This window comes from Dermochelys coriacea, chromosome 1 (assembly GCF_009764565.3).
Source record: "Dermochelys coriacea isolate rDerCor1 chromosome 1, rDerCor1.pri.v4, whole genome shotgun sequence".
In the NCBI taxonomy this organism is placed as follows: domain Eukaryota; kingdom Metazoa; phylum Chordata; order Testudines; family Dermochelyidae; genus Dermochelys; species Dermochelys coriacea.
The window spans coordinates 45,966,590-45,992,186 of record NC_050068.2 but is presented as its reverse complement, the minus strand read 5'-3'; the positions used below and the strand labels follow the sequence as shown (position 1 = coordinate 45,992,186).

Sequence of the window (25,597 nt, the reverse complement as noted above, 5' to 3'; positions counted from 1 at the left end):
TCTCCTTACAGTGTGTATGATAAACTCATTGTTTCATGTTCTCTGTGTATGTATATCAATCTCCCCTCTGTTTTTTCCACCAAATGCATCTGATGAAGTGAGCTGTAGCTCACGAAAGCTTATGCTCAAATAAATTTGTTAGTCTCTAAGGTGCCACAAGTACTCCTTTTCTTCTTTCCTCCAGTTAGGCTACAAATACTGCAGTTCTCTCCTGATATTTTGGCACTTCTGGGTTTCAATCCCTGTTGGAATCCAGATGTGCAAAGATATACAAAAGTGACAAAGAAGGAAAATAAATAAAAACCAAAATTTTCCAAAACTTTCTGAAAAATTGGGTTCTAGAAATGTGGAAAGATTCAGGGTCTGCATGGGGGTAAGAAAGTTATGCTTTTTTTGAACCTATCCCTACTTTCATCTGCCCTGGAAGTTCTTCAAGAAAGTAGTGGGTCATTTAAAAGCCAGCAAGGTTATATGCTTATTCAGTCAAACTCCTCTCCCCACTTTGTGAAACCAATTTACACATTAGAATCGAAGAATATTTCAAATTAAGTGTATATTCATAATCGTATAGGGGAAATGGGAATTAACTGCATAGAAACAAATATAGCATTCGTATTATCACAATATTTAAATCCACCGTAAATTATGTAGGTCATAGCCTTACTATGTTTAATTAGGGATTACTGTTTGACAAATCTCTACAAAAAACAAAAGTAAGTATCTGTCTGAACAGAAAAATAGTTTTAAATAATACTGGAATTTGACATATACTTCTGAATTTCAGCACAAAAATACTAAGCAGATATCTTTTTAAAAAGAAAACAATATATGTAACAGCAATGCAAAAAAATCCCCAATCTGTTTTTTTAAAAGATTTTCCTTTAAAGTACTCGACATAAGAGTAAAAGATTATCCACTAAGCCAACAAAGGGATTTATATGGTAATCCCTTATAACTGTACTTAGAAAAACATTTAGTAACTTCTCAGGATTTTAGATAAGTACTAACATTTAAGAACCAGGTGTTTGAGTGTAAAGTTTTTCACAGGCCATCAGATGACAATGGGCACACATGCACAAAAAATATTTTTGCTTTTACACTTCTGCATTATTTTGTTAACAAGTATATTTTACGTGAGCTCTACTTTCTCATCTTTTTGCCTCCGAATTATTATACAAAAATACAGCACAAATTCTTTTATGCATTTTCTAGTGTTTGATCTGACATGTGGCAACGACTATTAGTTGACTTAAACAAAGACTGGAAAAAACGGGGGGAGGGGGGGTTTCAGGTACTAGCTTACCTACACTGTCCCTCCATGGTGCTATGACCATGACCTGGAGGGACCACCCCTAGAAACTGAGAGGATAATTTGGTCTCTTTTGACCATTAAATCCTTTGAGCCTGATTTTCCCCTGCCTTGCATCATGTGTAGGTGCCATTTAGATCTGTGTAAAATGAGCCTGAGACACCTCTCTAGGCTGCTGGCCTGCCTCCCCAGCCCATGAAGGACTCGCTGCCATGTCCCAAATCTGTTTTAATTCTTCAAATATAAAACTTCAGGCAAAAAAAAAAAAGTCTAAACATAGTTCTTCTTTCCAGCATGGACTACAGCTCCCCCAGGCTTTTCTCCTTGTCTCTCAGTGCTAAAAGGTGGACACACCACATCCTACCCCACCCTTCCCTGTCTCAGGGTCTACTGCAGGAACACTCTCACTCCTGCAACTCCTCTCTCAACTGAGCCACTTACCGGCTTTTATAATTACTTGACCCCTTTGCAGATGGGGCTTATATCTGCCTAGGGCTAGCAGGCCCCAGGCCCCCTGACCCTTAAAGGGCAGACTACCCTGTTACAACTACCAAACATGAATTCTTCACTCACACAACATGTAGGACTTTACACTCACTTTACATGGAAATGACTACTTGAGGGACAAGGCACTGGAGAACTGGGTCTTAATATTTTCCCGTCACTGCCAACAAGGTTGGCAATGAATGCAAATCATGTTGGTTGTTTTTATTTATTCTCTTTCAATTAAGAACAATAAAAAGGGCCCAAAACACAGGCTCCATGTACCCCGCCAGTTATTTAAAATTGAAATGTGCATTTGGTTTTGTAAACGGCGGCAATCCATACAGATACTAAGACCTTCATGCATTGGCCAATATTTCAAAGGCCAGGCAAAAAAAATGGGCCTCTGCGGTGTGGACATTTGAGTAATGGGTTCAGGAATGCAATCACCAACTCATTTCTTGTAAGCCAATGAACAAATGATGACTGTTACAGGTAAAACATAAATAGCTTTCAAGCACAACTTTCTTGCCTTACAGTTCAAGTACTAAGGCTTGGATTCACAAAGGGATTTAGGTCTTGTGACACTACATCACAATATCTAACCTTTAGATGCCTAGAAAATTACAGCTATTCACAAAGAGTTTGTCTCCCTATACAACAAATAGGGGAAAGACAGATTCCTTCGATTGCACTCCACAAAAGGAGCCACCTAAGTTAGCCAATGGGAGATGCCAACAAGAGGGATATGGGCTACGTCCCATCTCTCAGAGACAGGTACCTAAATTTGGATTGCAAGTGTTTGCTTATCTCTGCTAGTGATCCACAAACAGGGGAAGACAAAAGTTCCTCCACCTTAGTCATATGCAGGGCCCAATCCAGTAGTAGGCTGCCTAACTCAGAGGCTGCAAAACAGCTAGAGGAGGGCCTCCCTTTAGCCCAGTGGTTAGCGTACTCATGTGGGACATGGGAAACACCTTGTTCAAATCCCCTCTCTGTCTGATGAGGACAAGAGATCTGAACCACCTTTTCATTGAGTACCTTAACCACTGGACTATGGGAGGTAGATCTTCCTCAATCTCTTACTGAAGTTTTTTCACTTTAATTAAATATTAATTGGTCTAGTAAAGAGTGAGAATTACTCTGAAACCCAGCATTTAGAGCAGGAGGGTCAGACACTGGAAGGGATAGCATCCATACTTTGTTAGGTACCAGTACTGGTACCAAAGATGGTAGCGGGTAGAGAACAGTGCCTTGATGGAGATCTTGTAAACACAGTGCCACGGATGAGAAGCCCTGGATTCTTTTTATTCTTGGCTGGCAGCACAAAGATGTTTCCCTGATGGGAAACTCTATGGGAAAAAGTTCTCTGGCTCCAATGCATTGGTGTGCAGACATCTGAAGTGGAACGGACACATGCAAGCACTCCGAGAATTAAGATTTCAGAATAGCAGCCATGTTAGTCTGTATTCGCAAAAAGAAAAGGAGTACTTGTGGCACCTTAGTGTTGTGGCACCTTAGAGACTAACACTAAGGTGCCACAAATACTCCTTTTCTCTTTTCAAGAAGAATTAAGTTATTTTAATGAGCAGCTTTCGTTTTAATAAAAATCTGCCAAAATAAGCTAAGAAAAACTGGCAAAAATCATTCCAGCTGTCTGCCTGCTTGAAGCTAATTATAGAATTAAGAATTGTTGCCTGTAGGTTACATGAGTCAGTTTCTGTGACACTTGAGCTGTTTCTATCTGGGAATGAGAAAACGTTTGCAGGTGGTCATTGGTAACACAAGACAAACGTGCCTTAGAAGCCTCAAGGAAACTACCAAGCAATCATTTTGTAAGCATTCGTGCAGCATGTAAACTACATCTCCATAGATGCGAATAACTAAACAATAACTTTCAAGTGAGCTCTCTGTGAAATCTGAAAATGTCTCAGCTAAAACAAACAATAAGTAAAAGAAAATGGCTGTGTACATTTCGGTATGCATAAAAGGGATCTGTAGCTCAACAACTCAAACCCTCCTTGAAATTCAGGACCCTTCAAGTTTTTGTGACACATTTTCCCTCAACAGGGACTTGATATTGGATTTCCTACATTCCATGGCAGCAGCCAAACCTCCTCACCCAACACACACACAGGCAGCTGGACTGCACCTTAGGTCAACCTAGCTATGTCACTCAGTGGTGTGAAAAATTTACACCCCTGAAAGACATAGTTAAGCCAACCTAAGCTCTGGAATAGACAATGGTCAGTCAACAAAAATGTCCTTCCGTTGACATAGGCTTGAGTGGATGGATTTACTACAGTGATGGAAAATCCTCTTTCATCCTCATAGTAAGTGTCTATGCTAGAGAGGAGTAGCTTCAGTGCTGCAGCTGATTGTTTGCAGGGCAGACATACTCTTACCCTCTTTTCAACAACTCCAACTGAAATGAAAGCCTCAGGTTTTGTATTTCAAAAACTGAAAATTCAACACAATTCCATTTTCATGAAAATATTCAAGGTTTTCTTTTCATTCCATTGAGGGGGGAAAAACGGTCAAAAATTTGAAAGTTGTCACAAAATGGAACTGACGTTCTACAGCTAGCTCTAATGGTTACTCCCATGTTAAATATGGAGAAACTGAGGCAGAGGTGAAGTGAGCTGTCCCAGGTCACACAGCAATCAATGATGCCGCATGCATATTTTGGATGAACACAGAAGGTAATTCAATCTTCGATCTCTTCTGGAACTGCCAACAATTGTTCCAATCAAGGATTGATAATTTTCCTGCTAAGGTCACCAGGAGTTTTTATCTGAGTAAAAACCTTAAAATGGATCTTAAGATGTTTTGCTACTTGTACATGAACAAGAGTCACTGGACTGCATGCAGTACCTTGGATTCCCAGGTGTTCTCCCACCCAAGTACTAGTCAGGCCCAGGACTGTTTGGCTTCCAAAATTAAACAATAGTCACTGGACTGACCATCAATTAATGGCAAACAGCCAATGGTAACAAGTTTTCAAATAAACCTGGGTCAGATTTGAACCAGTGACTCAGACTCAAAAAAGCTATGTGTCTTGCAGTCTGCTGAACAGTGATGTAATGGTAAAAAAATGGAATGGGTAAACTGACCTTTCTGCTGTTCCAGGCTGAGCAGTGGCAAACACCATGTTTCCCAAATGGGAAAGCGGTAAACTCTGTTTACCCGCATTTGCACTCAACTATGTTACTGCTCCTGAACAATCCAGTCTACAAAACCCAATTGGCCTCCTTTAGGAAATTTTCACTGCACAGAAGAAACTTGTTAATTTGCACTTAGATTACAAATCCACATTGGATTTCCATGTTTGCAATTTACTGAAGTACAGATCAGGAAGGTTCTGCTGGAGCTGCCAGTGCAGATAATATAATACTCCCCATGAGACTCCCTGCCCGCAGACTCAGAACACAATACTACCCTGAAAAAGATAAGGCCACTTAGTTGTCTGTTGACACTGCTTTTCCTTCCTCCAGTTGCAGCTGCTCTGATGCAAGATGGACTCTCCATGTGGCGGGGACTCTGCTTGGCATTTCGTCATATTCAGCAAGAGAGACAACCACCTCTGCTTGTGTGCTCCCCCAAGGCACTGTGCCCAGCTCTAACAAGCAAGTGAAAGTAAAAATGGCTGCCACTACCTTACTGTGGTGAAGGGAATAGCTGGTCCCCAGCTCTGCCTTTGTCCTTTCAATAAGAAAGCTGAGACTAGCAGAACGATACTGAGAGACAGGTGGATGGTCAACCAGTCTCCATTCCCAATCCTCTAAGCACTCAGCTCCCCCGCCCTCCCACACTTCTTGCTCTCTCATCATTTTGCCCTCCAGCTAGCACTAAAATCCTTCTCTCTCTCAAAAATATCAAGAATTAACATGTTAGATTAAAAGAATTACTTTGGAAGGAAGGTCAGCTGTTAACTAACGTATAATCGTTATGATTAGGAACGGCCACATCGCCAGTGCCAACACTGCTCCTCTCCCCTCCACCTACACCTGTATCCAGACAGAAAAGCTAATCATGGATGCCTTTACCCATATCCTGATATGGATTTGCAGAGACTGGGCCTCTCTGCAAATCCAGGCTGTGGGAGGATCGTCCAGCATGAAAGGCGTCTCCTGGTGGAATCCCTCAGGAAGCAGGTGGGATAGCTATGGGATAGAGAGCTAGAGAGGATTGCTGTCATGCCACTGGGGAACGGGGATATGACTCTGTCACAGGGAGGACACTGGTTACTTTTGGCAGCAGGCAGTACTCCACCCCTACTCTGAACCCACCCATCATAGTGATGAAGAACTTTTTTGTTTCGATTTTCACCAGAAAGTTCAGTAGCAATTGGACATCTAATTTATTGAATGCCAGTAAAAATGAGGCAGGATCAGAAGCTAAAATAGGAAAACAACAAGTTAAAGATTACTTAGACAAGTTAATATCTTCAAGTTACTAGGGCCTGATAAAATACATCCTAGAATACACAAGATGCTGACTGAGGAGATTGAGCCATTAGCAATTATCTTCAAAAAGTCATGGAAGACGGGAGTGCCAATCTATAAAGAGGGAAATAAGGACAACCTGGGGAATTACAGACCAGTCAATTCAACTTCAGTACCTGGAAAAATAACGGAGCAAATAGTTAAGCAATCAGTTTGCAGACACCTAGAAGTTAATAAGGTGATAAGTAACAGTCAGCATGGATTTGTCAAGAACAAATCATGTCAACCCAACCTAATAGCTTTCTTTGACAGGGTAACGAGCCTTGTGGATGGGTGGAAGTGGTAGTTGTGGTATATCTTGATGTTAGTAAGACTTTTGATACTATCTCGCATGACCTTCTCATAAACAAACTAGGGAAATAAAACCTAGCTGGAGCATTATAAGGTGGGTGCATAACTGGTTGGAAAACCGTTTCCAGAGAGTAGATATGCGTGTTTCACAGTCAAGCTGGAAGGGCATAATGATTGGGATCCTGCAGGGATCTGTTCTGGGTCTGACTTTTTTCAGTATCTTCATCAATGATTTAGATAATGGCATAGAGAGTACACTTATAAAGCTTTCGGACTATACCATACTGGGAGGGGCTGCAAGTGCTTTGGAGGATAGGATTAAAATTCAAAATGATCTGGACAAACTAGAGAAATGGTCTGAAGTAAATAGGATGAAATTGAATAAGGATAAGTGAAAAGAACTCCACTTAGGAAGGAACAATCAATTTCACACATACAAAATGGGAAATGACTGCCTAAGAAGGAGTACTGCAGAAAGTGATCTGAGGGTCATAGTGGATCACAAGCTAAATATGAATCAAAAATGTAACATCGTTGCAAAAAAAGTAGGGCTGTCAAGCGATTAAAAAAATCAATCATGATTAATTGTGCAATTAAAAAATTAATTGTGATTAATTGTGCGATTAATCATGATGTTAAACAATAGAATACCATTTATTTAAATATTTTTGGGTCTTTCTGACATTTTCAAATATATTGATTTTAATTACAACACAGAATACAAAGTGTACAGTGCTCACTTTATTTTTATTACAAACATTTGCATTATAATAAACAAAAGAAATAATATTTTTCAATTCACCTAATACAAGTACTATAATGCATCCTCTTTATCATGAAAGTTGAACTTACAAATGTAGAATTATATACAAAAAAAGCTGCATTCAAAAATAAAACAATGGAAAACTTTAGAGCCTACGTGTCCACTCAATCCTACTTCTTGTTCAGCCAATCGCTCAGACAAACAAGTGTGTTTACTTTTGCAGGAGATAATGCTGTAATTCTTGTTTACAGTGTCACCTGAAACTGAGAACAGGTGTTCACATGGTGCTGTTGTAGGTGGGTCACAAGATATTTACATGCCAGATGCACTAAAGATTCAGATGTCACTTCATGCTTCAACCACCATTCCAGAAGACGTGTCCATGCTGATGACAGGTTTTGCTCAATAACATTCCAAAGCAGTGCAGACCGATGCATGTTCATTTTCATCATCTGAGTCAGATGCCAACAGCAGAAGGTTGATTTTCTTTTTTGGTGGTTTGGGTTCTGTAGTTTCCACATCGGAGTGTTGTTCCTTTAAGACTTCTGAAAAAATGCTCCAGACCTCGTCCCTCACAGATTTTTAGAAAGTACTTCAGATTCTTAAAACTTGGGTCGAGTGCTATAGCTATTTTTAGAAATCTCACATTGGTACCTTCTTTACATTCTGCCAAGTCTGTAGTGAAGGTGTTCTTAAAATGAACAACATGTACTGGGTCATCATCAGAGACTGCTATAACATGAAATATATGGCAGAATGCAGGTAAAACAGAACAGGAGACATACAATTCTCCCCCAAGTAGTTCAGTCACAAATTTAATTAACATTTTTTTAAGAGCATCATCAGCATGGAAGCATGTCCTCTGGAATGGTGGGCGAAGCATGAAGGGGCATATGGATGTTTAGCATATCTGGCACGTAAATATCTTGCAATGTCGGCTCCAAAATTGCCATGTGAACACCTGTCCTCACTTTCAGGTGACACTGTAAATAGGAAGTAAGCAGCACTATCTCCTGTAAATGTAAACAAACTTTTTTGTCTTGGCAATTGGCTGAATAGGAAGTAGGACTGAGTGGACACGTAGGCTCTGAAGTTTTACATTGTTTTGTTTTGTTTTGGAGTGTAGTTATATAACAAAAAAAAAATCTATATTTCTAAATTGCACTTTCACAATAGAGATTGCACTATAGTACTTGTATGAGGTGAATTGAAAAATACAATTTCTGTTTATCATTTTTACAGTGCAAATATTTGTAATAAAAAATATAAAGTGAGCACTGTACACTTTGTATTCTGTGTTGTAATAAAAATAAATATATTTGAAAATGTAGGAAAACATCCAAAAACATTTAATAAATTTCAATTGTTATTCTATTATTTAACAGTGCAATTAAAAGTGTGATTAATCACAATTAATTTTTTTAATCATGATTCATTTTTTTTAGTTAAGTACACGAGTTAGCTGCAATTAATCGATAGCCCTAAAGAAAGTGAAAATCATTCTGGGATGTATTAGCAAGAGTGTTGTAAGCAAGAAATGAGAAGTAATTCTTCTACTCTATCCTGCACTGATTAGGCATCAACTGAAATATTGTGTCCAATTATGGGCATCACATTTCCGGAAAGATGTGGACAAATTGGAGAAAGTCCAGAGAAGAGAAACAAACATGATTAAAAGTCGAGAAAACATGACCTACGAGGGAAAATTTAAAAATTGGGTTTGTTTAGTCTGGAGACGAGAAGACTGGGTGCGGCGGGGGGGACGGACATGATAGTTTTTAAATACCTAAAAGGTTGTTACAAGGAGGTGGGACTGAACTAGAAGATCTCTCAAGGTCCCTTCCAATACTACATTTCTATGATCCTATTTTCTGTTCCTGGAGCCTGTTCTGGATCACAGATTTCCATACTCACTGTGTCCAGAAGCTTGTTGATATTAAGCAAAGTCTCATGAGAAACTGCCTTAGGAGTTAACTGAATGGAAATCCTCAAGAAGATGGCTAGAATGTATTTTGAAGAATGGCTATAGTCAGTACACTTACAATTATGTCACACAATGGATAGGTCTCTCCATTTCCAACTGCCTTTACTCCCTCCCTCCCTTCTTCACTAAGGGCTGCCTCTAACTCACCTGCTTTTTTCACTCTTGTCTCATTCCATGTTTCTCCTTTTTCATTATCCACTTTCACCTTCACACCTTTTCATTTCATTTACACACTGATTATGGAATTATGTTAAGTCCTCTCTTTCTGTATCCTAACTCCCCATGGAAATGCATTCTGTCAGATTTTCTACGCTAGGGTGAGATTGAAGCAGTACATAAGCACTTAGTATTTAATAATCACTTTAGCATTTTCTTTGCAATGTACAAAAATACAGATTGATGCAATGTATTTCAATACTGTTACTGACAACGTCTGTGGCACCAGGTGTAGAATTACAATGTGACACAGAACAATGGAGACAGCCAGAGAATGTGGCATGTAAAATGTTATTGCAGGTTGTTTACTTTAAACAGGCACTATTAGCCGAGAGAGGGGAGGGAGAATAGAGCTAGGTTTCTAAGGTGGCAATAATTGTCCTTCATATAATTCTTCTGAAGAGATATGTCATATTGAGACACTTCTAAATCTCCACAAAAACATACAGACACCATTCCGCCAGCTGAAAAAGTAGGCAATGCCGTTCAGAATCATTATGCCGGAGTAACTAGGAGATACAGAGCAGAGCACTATCACATATTCCTCCTTGAATTCTGAGTGTGTGATCTCTCTCTTCAAAAAACTAAGAAGCTCAACAACTCAGATCTGCCCCCAGACCCAGGTTTATCAGATTGCAGAACAAATGAATGAAATTGAAGCCTGAATAGCATAAATACAAAATTACAGGATGCAACTTCAAAGTGCAATTCTTATCTTCAAATCTCATTTGATATTCAGTAGCCCTGAGTGACAACATAAAAAATAAAGACGACCCAGAAGGAGAAAGCTGCAGAGACATAGTGGCACTAGTGATGTACTTTACATATGTGTGCGCGCGCGCGCGCACGCGCGCGCGAGAGAGAAAAATACAGTCCTGTTTCTATCTTTTGGAAGAAAAAAATGCATCTCCAGTGGGACTTGGGAACTCTTAGCACCTAGATGGGGGTGCTGAGCACCTGTCAGGATTATGTCCCAACTCATTAACAGAGAGAAAAGTATAAGTGCTTTGAGTATCCTTTTATTGGTAACAGATTTTGCTTTGATTCAATTTCCATTGTATGGAGTTGGTTCAAGATTGCCACAAATCCTAAATAGTAAACGTCATAAATTAAAAGGGGGAGAATTTAATTAACTCACACTCCACAAGGAAAAAATATCCGTAAACATCAGGAAAAAATAGTAGACATTTAATTTAATTGAAAAGATGGCCAAGGGATCACTATTTTACTTTTCAAAGTCAGATAGTCTGCCAATCAAAATCAGCCACTTCACACAAACATTACCATATTTGCTCCAAAAAGTCTTCATAACAGAGGAAAGCATATTAACAACTTATACATTACAGACATAGTGTAAAGTGATATTAAATACTTGTTCAACACTTGATGGCTCTTGTAGAAGAGGTAAGGGAAATTTATGCAGAATAAATGAGTGTTATGTTAAGCTCAGAGAGAGAGAGAGAGAGAGAGAGAGAGAGAGAGAGAATGACACCCAACTCCCTTTGAATACATCACAATTCATTGACTTACTATACCTCCTATAGTGTTGAACACTTTCTTACTCCTTGCCTGCCCACTTTATATCCTCTTCTTAAAGTTAGTCATCCATTTAAACGTTTCTAAAGAACAGTACCACTAAATACAAAAATGACAGTATAACACATGCAGAGGTGCACCATGGACTGAATATATAACAGATACAGAATTGTAATCAACTCAATCACATTTTTAGTCTCATCATGGGATGTTTACCAGCATTATACACAGAACCATTCATTATTAGATTTCCCCTCCACAACACTGCCTTACTGGAGTCCAGTAATCCAATGAAGACTATAACTGCTTGAAACTAACAAGACCCTTAATGCATTGCTCTGTGGCTTGTCTGACAGCAGGAGTTTAGGGATTTAATGCTCAACTGCTTTAGAGACAGCATTGTCTTCATTATTATTATTGTCTGAGAGCTGAAATACTCAGTGCCACAGCAACATCAACTCTGGTTAAATGAGTGGAAGGCAGAGCGGAGAGGAATAAAATCTCCATTACAAGGCACTGGTTCTGCCCTGGCTTCTGTACTGTGGCAAGGCAGATTCGCGTAGTAGTAACATCACACTCTGGGACTGGCTATTTCCTTCCATTTCCACCACTCGAATACCTAACCCTGCAAGACTGAAATCCATGAAAGGCTTGTCGCATTAAGGGCTCAAGATCAGCCCTCAAATGGGTGCTCACTAACGTTTCTTGCTTGTAATAATGGTAGCCTAGCAAGAGAAAGCACTTATGATACCACAGCTGATTATGCTTTAATCTAGCAAACCTATAAATGTGCACTTTTAAGAACAAAACATTGCCTTCATTTATATCAAGGAAAGGGCTTTGTTTTGTGTGTTTCATTTGATTATATTACGGTTATCTAAGCTATAGTTCATCCTGTTGCTCTAATACCACATACAAAACAATAAGGCAGATAAAAGGAAATAATTTAACATAACACCGCAACAGCCCGTCAAATTAAGGGAAATAAATTGACAGCAAGAGATAAGAGTGTCGAATTCCTGGAAACATAATAGGTTTGTTCTGACCATAAAACAGTTAGAGTAATATCAGTGCTTTGTTTGAATCTATCAGATCTGTATGTCATACTCAGTTATCTGGATGGGATGGGTTCCGCTAGATTGCTCTTTTCATTTCAAATTATAAACCGATACTTCAAAAACTATGAACAAAATGGAATTCCACTCCTCACTTCCAGTGCAAAAGGGAGAGCTAAACGCAACCATTTACATAGACTGGGTAGAGTAAATTTTTAGTGGATTCAGCATAAGCGAAAGTGCCAGCTTGACAGGCTTAGACAATGAAGTTCTCTATTTTTTCACAGTACACATACAGCAACAGTGCAAGCTTCCCAATCTTGCTTCGTCAATGTGCCTTAATCCTTCTGGATCTGAGACAGTAGTTCCAGGCCCATTCCTTCCTTGTCTTCTCCACTAAAGTGATGCTGTATGATTGAATATGACCATTTGTATCATTATTGCTACCACTGTTACCTAGTTGCAACAAATCTTGTACAAAGTAAGTCATGTAAGGTGTGAATGGAAAAGTTATGATTTGCTAAGTACGATTATCCTGTTTATATCATCTTTGTATCTGAAGTTAGAAATATTGGCTATGGATTGGTATCTTACATACGTGTTTTATTTCTGGGTAACACCCCCCCAGAGAGAATTTATATTAGGGCCAACGAACTATGTGTTGATGGCCTATTAAGCACAGTCAGCTCACAACGGGCCTTTTAAGAAATTCATCCCACCCAGTAAGCCTTTCCAATGGATGCCTCAGGAAGAATATGGGATCGCTGCCTCTGAGTCATCAGAGCATGTATGGACATTAGGGTTGCCAATTTTCTAATCCCACAAAACTGAACACCCTAGCCATGCCCCTTCCCCAGGGCCACATCCCCACCCCACCCTTTCCCCACAGCCCTGCCCCCGCTCACTACATTCCCCATCCCTCAGTGGCTCGCCCTCCCCCACCCTCACTCACTTTCACTGGGCTGGGGCAAGGGGTTGGGGTGCAGGAGGGGATGACAGCTCTAACTGGGGGTGCAAGTTCTGGGGTAGGGCCAGAAATGAGGGGCTCAGAGTGCAGGAGGGGGCTCCAGGCTGGGGTAGGGGGTTGGGGTGTGGGAGGGGGTGAGGGCTCTGTCTAGGGGTGTGGGCTCTGGGGTGGGGCCAGGGATTAGGAGTTTGGGGTGCAGGAGGGGGCTCCAGGTTAGGGGGGGTGGGGAAGAGGGATTCAGGGGGTGGGAGGGGGTTCTGGGCTGGGGCAGGGGGTTGGGGTGCAGGGGGGTGAGGGCTCCATCTGGGGGTGAAGGGTTTAGATGGCTTAAGAAGTCAAAAAGCTGTTAAGGGGAAAAATGGGTTGTATAAGATTTAAGGATACAAAACTATAAAGATGACAAAGAAAAATACTAACCAATACTGCATGGGTATTAAGGAAAGAAAATACTGAAAATAAAAGAGGGACTGCCCAGGAAGTAAAGGAAAACAATAGAAGATACTTGTAATAAATAAAAAAAATTGATCAATAAAGAAAACCAGTGAATCACTAGAGAGCAGTGGAAAGAACTTAACAACATAGGAACAAGATACGGCAGAAAAATTAAACCAGTTCTTTATCTCACTGTTCATAAGGGAAATTGGAGGTGAGATGACAGAAATGGAAATAACGTGTCTGGGGCAACACAATGAAAAACTCAAGGCATTAGGCAATCATTCCAGAACAAGTTTTGTGTAATTTAAAAATCAATAAAAAACAGATGGAATGCCAAGGTCAGATGAGTTACACATCAAGATGCAGAGGGAGATGGCACAACAGATCATTAGCAGTCCAACAAGAGTTATTTTTAATAGTATCTTTGAAATTAGTGAGGTAACAATGGGCTGGAGAAATGCAAACATAATGAAATTCTTTAAGAAGGAAGCTATGGGGAGCGAAGGAATTAAATCTGGCCTTGGTGGCAGACAAGATCCTAGAGATCATCAGTGATGAGATCACAAAATAATTAGAAAAACATGACTTGATAATTAATGGCCAACTGTTTCTTAAGGGATAAATCTTGTCAATTAGAAACTTTAAGATGACATTACAGAAAAGAAACAGAGGCAAGGCACAGACAGATTCTACTTGGATTTCCAGATGGTGTTGCAGACAGTAAGAGATGAGGTAGGTGAGGTAGAATATTTTATCAGACCAACTTCTGTGGTGGAAAGTACAAGCTTTTGAGCCCCACAGAGCTCTTCTTCCAGTCCAGAGGAGGAGGCTCAATGCAGAGTATCTGAGCTAAACACAAGTTGGGATAGATTGTTAAGCAGAAGGCATAACGTGTTGGAGCCAGTCACTTGAAATGAAGTGGGCAACTGGGCATTAGATTGTTATGCACAGATTGTTTAATTGGGCAATTAAAGGTAGCAGGCAATGTGGTGTGCTACAAACTGTTGTAATGAGCCATAAAATCAGTGTCCCTGTTAAAGTCCATGTTTTTTGGTGTCTACCTTCTCTCTCTTATATTCTGGGACCAACATGGCGACAACAACACTTCAATGAAGTAAGACACAATGCATAATCTAGACAAGGCTAATACATGGAAGACAGCATGTCTTTGAATGAACAAAGAAATGGATTGGCAAAAGCAGAGATTGCAAAATGAAAAGTACAGAGTGAATAAAATTATTTTATTTATGAAGAGGGTGAATAAAAATCATTCATTTGAACCATCAGATAAGTCACTAAATATGTTAGCATGCCCATTCCCTGTGTTTTCCTCTCCCATAAACTTACATCGTCTCTGAGTTTCCACCTTTTAAGGACTGTCTCATCCTTCCCTTCCTTCAAGCTCTTACATCTCCTCTCAGTGTCAGTATTGTTTCTAGCTTCTTAGCCCTTCACTCTGGTCCCCCTATATTCCTGTGTCACTTACAGCTTTACTACCTTATTCTGTGAGCTTGTAAATTCTCAGAAGTTATGCAGAGACGGATTTGGCCAATATTTGCAAATAGGACCACAGAGAAAAAAAATCCAGGTACTGAGGCAATACAGCACCAATTTCACCAAGATGGCGATAGGAGGCACTGTGCTGCTGGAGGTACTGACTTTCTGATGAGATGCAAAACTAAGACCCAGACAACTTGTGCTTTTTAACTATCAAACAACACTCTTTTCAAGGATAGAGGGGGTGTTAAGCACTATGTTGGGGTCATATTCCATTCTGCCTACCTAAATACCTTCGGGAGTTTTTAATTGCAGCTTTACTTCTTGTCCTACATTTCTTTGTAGTATGGTATGCTATTAGGTGGCTACCATGTTCCACTCCAGAGAAGGCTACATTTCAGTGGTCTTTGAACCAGATATTATATATACACATTTTAATAATCTTTGATATCCTTCAGGATGAAAGCCATTATGTATAAATTGTGTAAGGTCTGATGAGGAGGAGGAGAATTATTTCTCTCCTGCTGTGTTTGACTCTTTCCCTCACATTCTTCTATTGTTCTCTCCCTCCCCCTTCATATTAGTCTGCTTGATCTTGCACTGTGTTCAATGTTCTGGCACAGAAGAGGTCTGTGCCGGGCCTTCAGAAGATCAGGACTGTAGTAAATTTCACTTCTCTGCCAGCATATTTTAACACTGTGAGGCACATCAGAACAGAACACAATGTTATGGGGGAGGGGATGGAATGAGATAGTAAATTCTAAAAAGGACTTTTGTGATGGGGAAAAAAGTGTTCAATTAACTTCCCTAGTACAACAGCAAAGTTAACTATTGCGGATAAGACATTTCAGACACCTACAGGAAGGAGGAGGATCAGGTACACAAGCACTGTAATGACTGGTACAAAACTGATCATTCCTCCTTGGCAAGAGACCCAGTAACCTTCCTACAAGCCCCAGGCTCCTTAGGCAGCAGAGTCTTACCTCAGACTGGATAAAGGCATCTTGTAGAGTGATATTAGAGCTTTCTGGTATCAGGCCAAGGTATTGCTCATTTTGTCATATGCCTGTCTGAAAAAATAATTACTGATTATAGTTAAAAGAAAGGAAGTGTTTGTAGTTTACCTGAAGACTCAGGATGATAAAGGCTGGACGCATTTGTTATTTGTCCTGGTTGATGGAGGCAGCTATCTGAGGACCTTTGACTTGCAATCAAAATCCTACTTTTTGCAGAGGGCAACCTGGAAACCGCACCCAGTCCTAACTGTGGTTTAAGTATCATGGCAGATCGATAAAAACTTGGGGATACTTCATAGTGGGTATATGGTGGAGAACAGAATTCTTCTTTCATAGGCCTTTTCCCAACCTATAGAGAAACAAATGAAACAGATATCACTGCAGTGTATTCAGACATCCAGGACACATGGAGCTTACATTTACTTGTAAAGACTATGACTAATTTCTCCTCTTCGTGGTTTCTGCTTTGAGATCAGCATGGGAGATTCAAAATGTGACGGTTTGATAACATTGATCACTAGCCATGGAATAAAAATTGTATTCACAACCCAGCCAAATGCAACACACTGCTGACCCTTGCTCTCAGAAAAAGCCTCAAGTAGTGAAAATGAAGTGACACTATTAACACCTGAAAGGTAAATCTCCTTGACCATGGAGAATAATGTGCCAAGAAAATGAGTAAAGGGAATTTTTTTGGATGTTATTTAAAATACTCCTTATTGGAAGATAAACTAGAGCTCCATTTTTTTAAAAAAAAAGATACTCATCTCTAGCAAAGTTTCTTGGATGAGCAAGTTGTCTTTTATTACAGGAATGTGGAGAATTTAAATGTTTACACCATGATGAATGAAACAATTATAAACAAAGTTAAAAGTACTTTTAGCTAATTTCATCAGAAAAATAATCTCATTTGAGATTAATATGTTCACATTCATTGTGATGAAGGTACACAAAGAAACTTGGCCTTATTTGTTCACAGAATGACCCTGAGTCCTATGAATTTATTTGCTATTCATAAACATTTGCCAGATAGTTTGGTATGAAAACATTACCATACGGGCTAATCACAGACTGTTCACTTTGTCTTTTGTTATTCATGCTATATAGTAGGTAACTTAAATCATATGGTGCTGTTTCTGCTCCCTGAAACTGAAGCTTCTTAAAAGAGGGAAACGTTTTTGACAAATGTGTGGTCCAATTCATGAACCTTTCAGGATTCATATAAACTTTCAGGATTCATGTCCCAAATAAATCGGCTGTTGTCTGAATCCTGATGAAAAGCACAGCCCCACGAACAGCAGCAGAGCAAATTCTCCACATAAAGGCCATGAACCTGCAAAGACCTATACACGTGCTTAGCTCCACACATGAGGAGGCTCGGTCTACACTACAAACTTATGTCAGTTTAACTGAAATCCACCCCGTGAGCGACGTAGTAATACCAACCAAACTCCCAGTGTAGAGAGCGCTATGTGAATGGGAGGACTTCTCCTGTTGACATAGCTACCAATTCTCAGGGAAGTGAAGTACCTAAGCTGATGGGAGAAGTTCTCCCGTGAGTCCCATCAGTTTAGGTAGCGTCTTCACTAAGCGCTACAGCTGCAGCGCTTTAAGTGTAGACCTGCCCTGAGTCTACCTCTTCAGGCTGTGGCTGCTTTCCATGACTTGGGATAAAAGACAGCGATGTCACATACCTATGGGTGTTCACTTCTCCACAATTTGCTAAGACACATTTACACTATTGACCCGATTAACACTCTGGATTAGAGTCCAACTTTTGTAGACTTTTCTTTTAAAATATAAATAATAATTCTCTGTTAAGGACCCTTTAATATTTTCCAGTGTGTCCCAGTTAGGGGTTTGGGGTTATTTTGGGAGGGGGGGAGTGGCTTGGAAACCAGGGCTAAATTTATTTTAAAAATTAATCAAAAATAGCCTCAGGCCATCACACATGCAGAAGAATATCTACTGATTAATTAATTTTGCTGTAAATTACAATGTATTTAATATGGCAAGCCCATATCTTTTCAGCAATTATAAGCATTTAGAGGATGCACTTTAACAGTGACTATAGGAGCTTTGATCCTAGCAGATTCATAAGCACATCTTTAACATTCCAAAATACATAAGATTGGCCTTAAACTATTACAGAATCAGTTTAGAATCTTTTAGGGTTTTGCATATTTTATACTGAAATTCTGATAAGACAGATACTGTAGATATTTAGGGCTTGTCCACCCGTAAAACGCTGCAGCTGCGCTGCTGTAGCACTTCAGCAAAGGACCAACCTATGCCAACAGGAGGGGGTTCTTCTGTCAGTGTAATTCACCTCCCTGAAGGGAGAATTCTCCTGTTGACCTAGCGCCGTCTACACCAGGGATTAGGTCAGTTTAACTGTGTCACTCCTGGGTTGTGGATTTTTCACACCCCGGAGCAATGCAGTTATAACGATCTAATTTCCTAGTGTACACCAGGCCTGAGCATTTTATCTTTGCTCTACATTTCTCACCATAAATGTAGCCTTGTTTTCCACCATTGAATCTTTAATGATATTCTTCTTTCTTTGTATTATACTTATATGACCTACTTTTCTATGTTAGAATTCAGGTTTTTATTACATATGTCTGATTCCTGATGCCTAACTTGTATGAATTTATAAAAGTAAATTATCTTAATTTTTCAAAATTAATCAATGTAGTAGTTTTACTGAAGCTTTTAGGTGTGAGATTCTTTTTCTGGATAAGATTTAGTTACCTTTTCTCCTCATATGAGCATATTTCAGTCAGATTGCATTATACACTTCCTATCGTTTTGTTTATAACTGGCAGTGAATAGACCAACAATAAATTCCTAAACAGAAGGAACAGAGAAATTCTTTGAATACAGAGACCATGCATTTTTAATAAGCTGAATTAGTTTTGCCAAGGCTTCAAACTATTTGTGTTAATCTTTATTGACAGTGCTCTATAGGTAAGACAGCAGGGCTGCAGACATGAAATAAGGTGACCAGATGTCCTGATTTTATAGGGATAGTCCAGATTTTGGGGTATTTTTCTTATATAGGTTCCTACTATCCCCCACCCCCGTCCCAATTTTTCACACTTGCCATCTGGTTACCCTAACATGAAAAGATTATCACAAATTTAAAACGAATCCTCTGATGGAATCCAGGAGGACTTGCCTGATCATTTCTCAACAAATACAGTTAATAGTTTTGTTTAAAAAAAAATTCCACATACAATCGCTCTATTCTGAGTGAGACAAAATTGCTGTTTGTGGATTGAGTCCATTTTTACGGTTTGTACTTTGGGACAAATGTAGATAGGGTGTAATTTGACTGGCTTCAGTGGAGTTGTACCTGATTACAAGGCTCGTTTTGGCCTATAGTATTCTGCATTAGCTGTTTGGGGCTTTTAAAGAATGAACTGATATATCCTGTTAAAGCTCCCAACTCCTGTAATTTTAGACTTTTGATTTCACATGCCATGGTATGCAATAAATATCTCCTACTCACTCTATGTATAAACCAATGTGCTGAAGAAGCCTCAATCACTTGAAAAGTCAGCAGTTAAGTGCAAATTAGCAACTGAAACTTCCACAATATGGCTAATTCTAAACAGAACTGGTAGCAATGCCTACAGTTAAGATTGCCCAGCATTTTCCATTATAAGACTTTACAATCTTTACATTTAATAAACTTTACGTTCAGGACAAGCTTTTCTTGGTTGGGTGTCTGTGTTCTGGTGATTTATTTATTTATTTATTCACTCTTTTGGTTCCACCTTTTCTGAGACTGAGATAAGGGAAAATTATGGAGACAAGGTGGGTGAGGTAATATCTTTTATTGGACCTACTTCTGTTGTTGAGAGACAATAAAAGGTGGGACCGACATGGCTACAACTACACTGCATGTAAGGGAAAATTATGTTATATGGCCCATGTAAAATAAGATTCTTATAGCCCTTTCATTGAGAGGTTCTATTGGCCTCCATGCTTTGGAGCAAGGACTTAAATTTGACAGGCAGCACTACCAGAACACATCCCCATGGTGTGGCACTGCAGTCACCCTGCCTTGATTTCCCTTTGTCTCCATTAGTTCTCTATGCCTTCAGCAAGGTTCAGTTATAGAGGTGACCTAGCCTTCTGGCTAGGCTACATAATGCAACCCCTTCCAGGGTAACCGAAGTCCAAAGTAAAACACCAACATCAGTTTTCCACCCCGGACCTGTGCCATGCAGAGCCCTTCTCCACAGGGTCTGACTGTTCCATACCACAGTCTTTGGCCCTTCTCTTGGGCTCAGGTTCCAGCCCTCCTGGGCTCTGGTCAGCCCCTTTCTCTCCCCTTAGTAGCAAGAGTAGCTGCATCCCCTCATAGGATGACAGCATTGGGAGAACACACACCTAACCTCTACTGTGGCTTCTTGACCCTGGGAACCCTAAACTACTGGGCTATATGCCACATAATTCAAACTCTAACTCGTTCTACTTTTCCTTCTTAGAGCTTCTTCCTATGTACCAGCCTGGCCTCTCTGAAAAGTCTTTTCAGCTGTAATCCTCAGCTAAAATTCCTTTACCCTGTGAACAGTGCACCCACAGCCCTTCTTTCCTGGGGCTGTACTTTAAACAGGGCAGGCCTCCCTGGCCCATCAAGATTCTGGTTCTACCTCCTCAGAGTCATCTCTCCTGACTCTTGGCTTTCCCCTCCACTGAGCTAAGAGTGGTCCTTTATAATGCTCAGGAGGTGGTCACCTGATTCTGGCATTTGGCCCCCCTTCCCAGCTTGGTCTGCTGATTCTTCCTGAATAACTGAATTAAAGGTGCCATGTTTTAGAACAGGGTTGGCTGGCCCCAGAGCCCACTGTCCTTAGCTGGACAGACCGCCTTGTTACAGCACCTGAAACTAGTGGATACTTAGGCCTTAATTTCTGTGCCTCAGTTTCCCATCTGTAATATGGGAATAAAATATACCACCTTACTTGACAGAGAGTATTACAAAAATAAATTAATATTTGTGAAGCACTCAGATACCATGGTGATGAGCATCACCAACAAACTCATTAGAAATTAATAATTCCATCTTCAAAGAGGGGTTTGAATTGTACGTGGTTAATATGGCTAGGGCCACACAGTGAACAATGAGGATAAAACAAAATATTGAATAGCTGCTCAGTCAGTGAGCACCTTCCATCCTGTGCACTGGGAATGTGTGTGTGGGAAGTGGGGGAAATGTGGAAAAAATAGTATGACCACATAACGACTGTATCATAATGTACCACAAGTCCCAAGTAAGGGGCAGTAAGTAGCTGTCCCACAAACTAACCAGGGACCCAACTGTGACCCCTGCTTGCCCACTCCCCTGCCCTTCTGCACTAGAGGGGGCGTAGTGGCACAGAAGCAGCTGCTCTGTAACTGACAATGGGGGTAGAAGGTGAACCGTGATCTTGCCCAGAGTGATCAAACTGGAAGCAGATATCTTGGCAAGGCGGAACTCAATGGGCCATAGGGAATTCAGTTATCCTTTGACTGCACTGAGAAACAGCCGGGGAAATGAAAATTCTGTTATTTTGAAAGAATGGTTAATATACCCGCCCTTCAAAATGAACCAAGACAAACATTTTACTAAACATTATAAATTGTCTTACAGCAACTTTGAAAGGCCCTGTTTTTCGGTTCGTTCAAATGAGAGGCAAACTCTTCTAGTCCTACTGCATGCCACCAGTCCAGAGCTCTTGCTGGATGTACCTGCCAACTTTTCTCTGGAGGAGGAAAAGCCCCTGTTTACCAGCAAATAGTTACCATTTTCTTCAGCTGTCTCTTCAAAAGGCTTGCCCATGTATGTCAATGAAGTTAAGAGACAGGCCTTTCTCTCTCTCTCCAATGTTCCCATTTATAGCTTTCAAATATTAGGGGGGTGACTGTGTGCTTCTGGGAAGCAGTGTGACAGTAGAATGACAGCTTCCAGCAACAGACTATTCGTCGTGACCACGTCAGTGTCAGAAACAGTTAAGAAAATTTGTTTACAATGCCCACATATATCCCAGTATCGATTTACTGTTTTCAGGTTTTACAGCCAATCTCTGCTATTTTCCTCAAAGAAACAAGTAAACAAACAAACGTCAATAGGTATACAAAAAAGGTGGTTATCTCCTTACCTCCTGTAAAAACTTTTCACTCATTTGACCAAAATGATGCCCTGAGGGTTTAATGCCAGATACCATGAGTCCTGAACCATAGATTCTTGGCTTCTGCAAGTCGGGTTTAAATTTGTCATACAGAATGTTAGATGGTTTAATATCCCCACCACTCAATATCTGCTGTTCTTTTGCCATGGGCATACCGCACACAGGGGGACCATACGGCAGCTCAGTTGAGGCAAAGGAAGGGTCAAGATGGTCTATAGACTGAGGATTTCTTCTAATGTAAGTGATGATCTTAGGTCTCACATGTTTGGGCTTGGGTATGGAAGGTTTTATCTCAATGTTTTCTTCAGACTTTTCACTGCAGTTGCTCTCCACATCACCCTTGGCTGTAAGGGAGCCCTTGGAATGGACAAGGATTGGTTTGGGGATTCCACTGTTGGCAGCAGTCTTGATAGGCACTTTAGGGGATATGTTTAACAACTGGGTACTGTCAATGGGAGACAGGACTGAGGAGGGTGACAGCTTGTCAACATGAAGTGAATAAAGATCCTTTAAATTGCTGTTTGAAATTGTGGGCTGATTATTAACATTCACAGTTGCCACTGGGCGCAAGGAAGTTGGGACACAGAAAAAGGCATCAGCCCTTGCTGAAATTTTATAACTCTCTGATGCTTCATCTGAAAGATATTTCTTTGCAACAGCCGTCTTTTTATTCTGAACTGAAAAGCTTGTGGTTTCCACATCATTATTCCGGTTGTTTGGCTGTTCGTTTGACATTGTTTCTGTACTAAGCGCTCTGTGTTGATCCAAGAGATCAGAAGCAGACATTGTGGTGTTTTCAGTGTTCCCTTTGACTAGCATCAGTTTATTCTCATTAACTTTCATGGTTTTGCTGTAAGGAAGACTAACGTTGTGTAGAAAAGATATATGTCCACCAACTGTCTGAATGCAACTTGTACCAGCTTCAAGTAAGTTTCTATTTCTTGTAGGTGTCAGTTTGCCACTGGATTTGCTATCATCAGTAAGAGGAAATACAGATCCAATTTCTTTGTCTGTTATGTATTCCTGACGAACTTGATTAGCTGCCCTGTTTTCATCATTACTACTTCCTCTTCCTAACCCAGGGCAGGTGTTATTACCACTTAGTAGTCTGTCCTCAGCATAGGCTACCACTTGGTTTAAGAGCGGATCCCCTACTTTACTACAAAAGTCTTGAAACTGGGGAGCTTGCATTTTGGACACTTCAGCTCCACATCCTTTCTTCTCTTGTACTAATGTACTTTCTTCTCTTTGACAGCCTAGAAATTCAACCAACATAATTCTCTCAATTTTTTGTTGACAAATATTCTTAGATGGTACAAGTGGTGGATTTTTTAGCTCCAGTTTTTTACTCTTATCACCCTGACCTAATTGTGCTTCTGACTTACTAGAGACTTCACTGGGCTTACCACTTAAGTTTAGATCTACGTGAGCAGGATGCAGTACGCTTTTACTTTTAACATTTGGTACATCTTCCACATCCATTTGGATCTCCGGAATATTTACCTTCTTGTTTTCTGAGGTAGATGGTTTTGAATAAAACACTGTATTTTCCTCTGAGGTATTGTCAAGTGGATGAAAAACCATACCTAGAAAATGATCCACTGGTGTTTTCTGTGATTTCTCAGTATCACCAATCAAATGATGTGATGTATCAATGGAATCCAGTGATGCAGAAAGCGAACGTTTACACGACACACGTTCTTTTGAAAATGCTTCTGTTTTAGTAGAAAATTTACTTGATCTTCCCAAAGAAAGCCTTTTTATTCCTTCAGCCTCCATGGTCCTGATCATTTTATCCTTAGAAATATGCTGGGTAAATTCAACATCATCTTTTGAAAGAACCCCTAAACTGGTGTCATTTGCACTGCTCTTCAAATTAGACAGACTTTTTCCTCGGCTAATTCGAATATTCTTTGAAGTATCCTTAACTTCATCAGTCCTGTAATCTTTATTCAATTCCCTGTTTATGGTAGGAGACAACCTAAATTCTTGTACATTGATGTCACAAATCTGAGATTCCTTGAAGACCAGAAGTTTATTCTGCTCTGTATCCAACTGTGTAATGTTCTCTGACCCACCAGTATGCCCACTTCCAGGATCAGCTGTCAAATCACATCTCTTGACCTCCCCTTCAGTGCTTCTGACCTTTGTCATAATTTGGTTGGCATTTGTATCTCCCATACTTATTATACTTTCATTGTTATTTTTTATTTCATTTCTGTTGTCCTGCAGCTGGGTGTAATATGGCTCACTTGGTATCAGTGATGCACTCATTTTGAAATTTCAGGTGACTGCTTTTTTTGACAGTCCTATTTAAGGAGCAAGCTCTCTCTTCAACCAGTTTAACTATTATGCATGCTTCAGTTAAGGATTTAAATTACAAACTGATCAGTAGAAAATTCTCTCTCAAGCTGTTTGGAGTCTTGTTAGATTCACATTTTTATGCTGCTTCAATGGCTTTCAGAGCAGCTTCCAGACTTGAGAAATCTTTTTGACATACAGTAGAGATTTATTTAAAGCAAGATATATCCATTAGGTTCCCTCAGAATGAGAGCCAGTTAGTCCATTTAACCTATAAGGGAAGAAAAAAAAGTTACATTAGGTCACGGGGCTTAAAAAACCCCCACACATGTTGTTAACTCAAATGATGTCACTAGCAATACGCACTGTTGCATCCACAGATTAATGTATCATAACACTTTATATACATTTTCAATTATTGCTAATAACAAATATTTGTAGACCATGGCCTGGTCTACACCAGAAAAGGTGTATCATCATAACTATGTTGGAAAGGGGTGTGATTTGTGTGTGTTATACCCATATAAGCACTAGTGTGGATGTAGTTATATCATAGCTTTTTTCACTTCTCGTACAGGAAAAAGCTACACTGGTATAAGCACTTGTATACTGATATAACTGAGAGAGTTATGCCACTTAACTATCCCAGTATGATTAAAATGACACCACTTTCTAGTGTACACAAGTCCTGAGGAACAAAATGCTGGCAACGTCAGGAAAAGTTTACTTGGCTTCCCTCCCTCCCCCAGATGGCAGTGATACACACGCTAAGGCTATATCTACTTTAGGAGCTAGGGATGGACTTCCATGCTTGCAGACACACATCCATTCTAGCTCAACAAGAGCTCGCGTGAGTATAAACAGCAGCCGTGGTGGCATGGGGAGCTGCCGTGGAGGCATGGCTTAGCCGTGCCAAGTGCGTCCCCACCAGTGTCAGGCAGATTCGTAGTTGGCATGGCTAAGCCATGCCTCCGCTACCACGGCCAGTGCTGCTGTACTACTACTTTTGGCATATTATCTCAGAACTGAGCTAGTACAAATATGTCTACACGAGCTG

General features: G+C 40.1%; 1 protein-coding gene across 1 annotated transcript in view; it reads right to left on the bottom strand.

Moving 5' to 3' along the window:
• The window catches only part of MTUS2 (microtubule associated scaffold protein 2), a 503,536-nt gene that overhangs the window by 287,353 nt on the left and 190,586 nt on the right, over positions 1 to 25,597 (bottom strand). The window contains exons 3-4 of the mRNA XM_038385037.2: positions 22,210 to 24,811; positions 16,166 to 16,406 (exon numbers count right to left, since the gene is read on the bottom strand). Coding sequence (XP_038240965.1) covers positions 16,166 to 16,406; positions 22,210 to 24,513 — 2,545 coding nt within the window. The 5' untranslated portion in view covers positions 24,514 to 24,811. The remainder of the gene's footprint in view (positions 1 to 16,165; positions 16,407 to 22,209; positions 24,812 to 25,597) is intronic.